Consider the following 6,004-nt stretch of genomic DNA (forward strand, 5'->3'; position numbering starts at 1 on the left):
TGCCAAACATCTTGGGTATCTGAGAGCTCTAAACAGACCCACAGCTTTTTGTAATTTCCTGGAGAACATTAGGGAACATAGTTCTCCTGCATCTGATTCTCTTAATTTTTCGCAAACAGGAAACCTACAGCACTGATCTGCAACTGTGCCATTTTTTTAATAGACCATAGAAGTCTTTGTTCCATCTCCCTACCAGCTCTTGGCATTCACCTGACTGCTCTTTAGTGTTGCCAATGGTATATATAGTTAGGCTGCTTACGTAGCGGTTAATGGTAAACTTTACAAGTCTCAAGTTATCTTAATAAAGTAATGTATAGATCAAATGCAGGACATTGAAACAGGTAATATGAAAGGGATTTTGTGTTTTGGAAAAGTATTTATTTTTTCTTTTTTTTAAGGTAATATATCTGAATTTAATTCTCCCTCAGTACCTAACAGGCCAGCGAATTCAACTTTTTTTTTGAACTATAAAGTATTCTTCTATTTGACTTGTCCAAGATTGGAGCAGGCAAAACGGCCATCATGTTTTACTGGTGAGATACAATGTGTATATTTTTTAAAAAAAAAAGATGTTTAATGTATGTGTGGTTTATATGCTTAACTATTTTAGAAAACAACGTATTTGGTCAAGCTATAGACTTTCTTCAAACCAAAATCAAACACCTGTGTTGTTCCTTATTCCCAATCTTCCATTGTATTCTGTATTCTTTCAGAGATGTCCAAGTGGAGCATCGCATTAGGTGGCATTTAGCTCTGCAGAATATTTAATGGTTTTCTGCCCATTCATTAAAAGAAAGTGAGCTGTGAACTTCCCCACAGATTTACCAAGGCTTATTGAATTGCTTGAATTAGCTATAAGGGGGGAACACTTCATTGTCTGGAATTTTTTTTTTTTTTCCCCCCTCCAAGTCTGTGCAGTATTAGTCTTATGCTTTGCTGTGACATAGGGCATCCATATCAACTTTACTTGGGTGGTAGATACGAATAATTATAAAGCTCTCCTTTTTCCGGTTAGTGACATCTGGTGGCCGTTCTAGTTTTCTTGGTAGAGAATATGCCATAATGTATATTATGAATGCCTTGGAGAAGAGATTTCATAATTTCAACATTTTTAGGCTTAGTAATAAGCTTTGATTTGATTGGTGGGTTTAGTGCACTGTAATTGTTTAAAGAACCTTACTCTTTTGACCGAATAGACCACAAGCAGCCACTCAATTTAAGTTTGAAGAGCAGCTTGTTCTCTGAACTGCAGCCTCCATACATTTTCTCTTATTACTATTGGGATATCCATGTCATAGAAAACAAAAACTATCTAGGTTGCATTAGGATATGGCTTTTTGTGACTTCACTATAAACACCCTAGAGCCTCATACAGATATCTATATGAAGAGAGTGAAACATTTTGCCTGGTGGCTACACATTGGTACTAGTTTTATCACTTTTTTATTTATATATATATATATATATATATATATATATATATATATATATATATATATATATATATATATATATATATATATCACTAGAGGAAATGTCAGTGCTACAATTATAGGAAATATCTACACAAGTAATCTGTTAGTGCTAAATGCCCTTTAAAACATACCTGCTGTTGAGCTAAGAACTCTAAATTACAATAGTTACCCTCGCAAATGTTTAACATGTCACTGCCATTATGACCCACAACTCCTGAAATAAGCAAACTATGTAACAGGTGATAGAGGTGACTTTTTTAATCTAAATGTTTCCCTATTTGTGTTTAAGATCTTAGAAGGGAAAATAGTGCACAGTATTTGAAAACCTTACTTGCATGATCACTGTGCATTTTTTCTTCTTCATTGCTTCTCATCTATTTTAGTCCATGTGTATGTATATTCACTTGTTAAATTCCCTGTCTAGTATCGTGATGGAGGCTATATCCTTCTTGAAGATAAGGGCTTATATTGCAAGTCATGGGGCTGTGCCCTGTTTCATGTTGGAGTGGTAGATCCCCCTTTGCACCTTTTTACAACCTGCCACACAAGCATGATAACTTGCAAAACTACCCATAAACCCTTAATATTTTTGTACGCCATGGTGAAGATAAGTATTCTTAAAGCACATGTAACCGCAATGGGCATTTAACCATTTATTGGGCCAAAACAACCCCACTAGGATTATAGGGTTAAACACCCATGCGGTTCAATTCACATCTTGTGTTCCCTAATCTTTTTGCTGTTTTGTTTAGTTATTGGAAGAATTTTAAGCTTTTGCTGTATAATACATATCATAAGCATTTTTACTTTGTGAAGATGTATAGCGTGCATGAAGAATGAATGTCGTGTGGTTTAATCTCACAACCTCATGTTATGTTCTGGTAGCATTTAAAACTAAATCACTGTTAACTTTAATAAACATTGATTATGTGTAATATTTCTGTGTTATGGATTTTTTGGGAAAACAAATGGTACTTAGTTTTGCGTTTCTTAAATCTTATGTTTTGGATGATGATCAGTGCTTTTTGACGCAGACTGGAATAATACAGGTATGTTTTGAGAATTATATTATGGTTATACTCCCTGTTGGATATCCTTTATAGTTTTTTTATTTAAGTAAATGTATTAAATTTTCAGTGTAGCTGGGACTCTTGAACTCAACACCAGTGGCCTGTCAGTTATTCCAAATTCCTTGAACTGTGATCCTACCCACCTGAAGTGCACACAGCACATAACACAGCATGATCTTGTACTTCTGGTGGGTTTTAAGTTAAGCAGTGGGAGAGGTTGGTGGTATGGGTATGAAAGGACAGTTGAAGGGGGGGCTTTTTTTCATGATAGCTGAGAAGTGCTGCCACACTGCTGAACACATGTTATTTTGGTATACCACGGTGCAATCCTTGATGGGCTGGGCCATGGTCAGAATTTATGAAACTGCATGGATTGAAGCAATTGTATATAATATTTAATTATAATTGTCTTTTCATTTTGCATTTATTGTAGATAAGTTGTGGCAGTGTGGATCAACTTATGAAGTGCAGTTGCTACACTGGCTCCATCTTCCTGGTGCCATGAAACCTCCTTGTTATTTAATGTTTTTATTTCCTAGGCACTGACCTAATGTCCTATTACAAGGCAGTTGGCTACAAACATCCATCTTAGTTTACACCACTAGGTGGTACACATGCTTCCTGTGTAAAATAGAAAGTGCTTGCTTTGCTTTCCCTAGTAATATATTTATAACTGTTTTTTGTAAACTAGGGTAGTGAAAATGTCTATACAAGGGTACTATTGCCTGTGTGCTCATTTTTTTTGTGTCCTTATGTAAAGTAGAAATGTGGTTTTACTAGACATTTCACCAAGTGTCTGTCTTCAGCAGAGAGTTCCTCTGTGATGTAAGCCCTTCTGTCCTTTCTTCTAAAACTGATCTTTTATTCTAGGAGCTTCACACTATTTTTTGGTTATGAGTAACATAGTGCATGTGTGTACATGCATAGGTGTATGTGTATGTATTTATTTTATTTTTTTGAGCTCTGATACTGCCTTCTCCATTCTTTCCTTTTTCTGAGAAGAAGAAGAAGAAGAAGAAGAAGAAGAAGAAGAAGAACAAGAAGAAAAAGAAACTAATTTCTCACGACAGACGTTATGCAGCAGGTTTGGAGCGTCGATTGCCTTTGGCATATATTCTCCGGGTCAAACCTCAGTGTGAGTCTGCTCTACGTATTCAAGAACCAGATGCCCCCATTCCAGCGGTAACGTTTCAAGTCCATCTTTACTAACCGGTTGGATGGCAAACTCCAGTCGTCCCGGGGCAGGAGGACAGGGGTTGGGCACGGCCAGGTCTACCACGCGATAGACACAAGCGTGAGTCAAGCCCAAGAGGTGAGCTCGAGAGGCGGGTGCGCGCAGGCAGGTGACCCCGCGGCAATATATTCTGAAATGACGGGCGCTGCCTGAGGGGTGAGTCCAATGGAGGGTCAAGCTTACAAACAGCTGATCCGTCTGCGAATTCCGGTTCCAACGAAGGTGGGAGAGTGAGATATCGGAGGGCTGCGGGGGAAGGGACGGCGGCACAGAGACATCCAGGACCTAGAAAAGCAGAAGCATGTCAATGGCAGGAAAGGTAAGGCTGTGTGCATATGACATCAGAGCTGTGGCACATATCTAGCGGTCTAACAGTAGAGGGACTTTAACCTTTCACAGCATTTTATTGCTCTTAACAATGCCATCAAGAAGCATGAACATGCAAGCAGGGGGTGAATAGTAATGTAAGATAATAGATACCCTGATCTCTCCAATGCGACATATGAAGGTCTCGTCCTGCTTATCAGGTGCCACGTGGGACAGACGGACGGACAGACCGGTGAGAAAACAGCCGCTGAGCTCCACAGCATAAAACCTGCGATAGGAATTGTAGTCATTTTGCTGGCTAAAGTCAAGTCTGCGAGCGTATGGATCCCAGCTACGATTAACCCGGATGAAACCGCCAAGTAAACAAGGAAGGGTAGGTACAGATCTGATTGAAGTTGAGGTCTCACCTGGGAAGAGGTTCCTTGTTCTGCTGTTTGTATGGGTAAGGTCTTCACGGGTCACCTGGTGTGGTTCATTTATGACGTGTGTTGTGACCCCACCCACTCTGTCTTTGTGTTTCCATTCAGGGCTGCTATCCAAGGGTTAATGACCTGTGTTGCTCTCTAATTAGCCTGATTGGAGGTGCAGGTGTGCACCACCTGCTTCCTGTTTGCCGGCCCTGCCCCTTGTTGGGGTGGGCCTATATCAGTGTTCAGTCCAAGCTTGGCTAAGCTTGCTTGGCGGAAGCGGTGGCTTAAGTGGCAGAGTTAAAACGGGAGTTAAACACAACGGGGGACACGGGTAAGTCAACCACTGCACTGTATGTATGCCTAACCCCCTTCACTCTCCAAAACTATGTCTCTCACTCACTAATCACACTCTTACCGCAGCCTCTACCTTCCTTGCCTGAATCGCTACACTCCACACCTTCCCATCTAGCACCCCACCCTAGCTCATACACCTCTCAGCTACCTTCCTACACAAAGCACTCACATATATTATAGTATAGGAAGACAAGACACAGGTAAGGTAAGTAAATGACCACACAGTATGAGGCAGGTCGTATGGGGTAACATGCTCATGTTGAAGGAAACCACTAAATAACCAATATAAAGTGCAGCAGGCTTAAATCCCATTCAATCAAACTGCACTTGCTTGTGCTCATTAAGACTGTTCATTTACAAGTCATGCTATCTGTTCTTGTCTTTCCCAGACCTTACCTTTGCTCCCACCCATGCTTGTTGTTTTGGGGATCTCCAAATTGGGCCGGAGCCTCAGATAGATGCTGTAGTTTGCGTACGTCCACCTGCTCTGTGAAACACTGAAGGGACGATGTGAGACCGAAAAAAGGTAACAATAAACAAAAACCAGGGCTTAAGTAAGTTGTACGTCCAGTTGATCAGTAGAACAATCTTCCTGCGCAAGCACACTGAATTAATGTGGAGAAGGGATTACGGCATGCACGGGACAGGCATAAGGATTTGCTGGACACAAGAAAGGTTAGATGTCTTATGAGTGTACAACAATGGTCACGCTAGATGGGCCAGAATGCTCTTACCTGCTCTTGATTATACATATATATTATTTAAATAAACCTCATCGGGGCGGATGATAAACCCATATATTCAAAGGAAAATGCTTTGTATTGAAATACACAAAGGGCTTTCAACCAATACATGTATTTATTATATGTCTAACGGTATTTCTTGTCTTACCACTTAGCCCCGTGATGCTCTCTACATTGCAAGATGGGGCATCTCGTGTCCCCAGCTCCAGAGCCACTGCAACATTGGAAGTTGCCTCCAGCTTATATACAAGAAAGAGCAGGAGGTTTTTCGGTGCCTCGGTATGCAACGAGAACAACCTGGATGGGAAATAAATATTGCATGTCATTTATTTGTTTTGTGAAGGTTTGATGCAAACCATTGAATGTAGATTTACAACACCTTTTTGAGGAG

General features: G+C 40.2%; 1 protein-coding gene across 1 annotated transcript in view; it reads right to left on the minus strand.

Annotated features, from left to right (window-relative positions):
• Positions 1-3,620: 3,620 nt before the first annotated feature.
• The window catches only part of LOC128471799 (cytosolic endo-beta-N-acetylglucosaminidase-like), a 5,949-nt gene continuing 3,565 nt past the window's right edge, over positions 3,621-6,004 (minus strand). The window contains exons 3-6 of the mRNA XM_053453775.1: positions 5,762-5,910; positions 5,267-5,357; positions 4,260-4,374; positions 3,621-4,064 (exon numbers count right to left, since the gene is read on the minus strand). Of these exons, the coding sequence (XP_053309750.1) occupies positions 3,669-4,064; positions 4,260-4,374; positions 5,267-5,357; positions 5,762-5,910 (751 nt within the window). The 3' untranslated portion in view covers positions 3,621-3,668. The remainder of the gene's footprint in view (positions 4,065-4,259; positions 4,375-5,266; positions 5,358-5,761; positions 5,911-6,004) is intronic.

The sequence above is a fragment of the Spea bombifrons genome, chromosome 13, assembly GCF_027358695.1.
Source record: "Spea bombifrons isolate aSpeBom1 chromosome 13, aSpeBom1.2.pri, whole genome shotgun sequence".
Lineage (NCBI taxonomy): Eukaryota > Metazoa > Chordata > Amphibia > Anura > Pelobatidae > Spea > Spea bombifrons.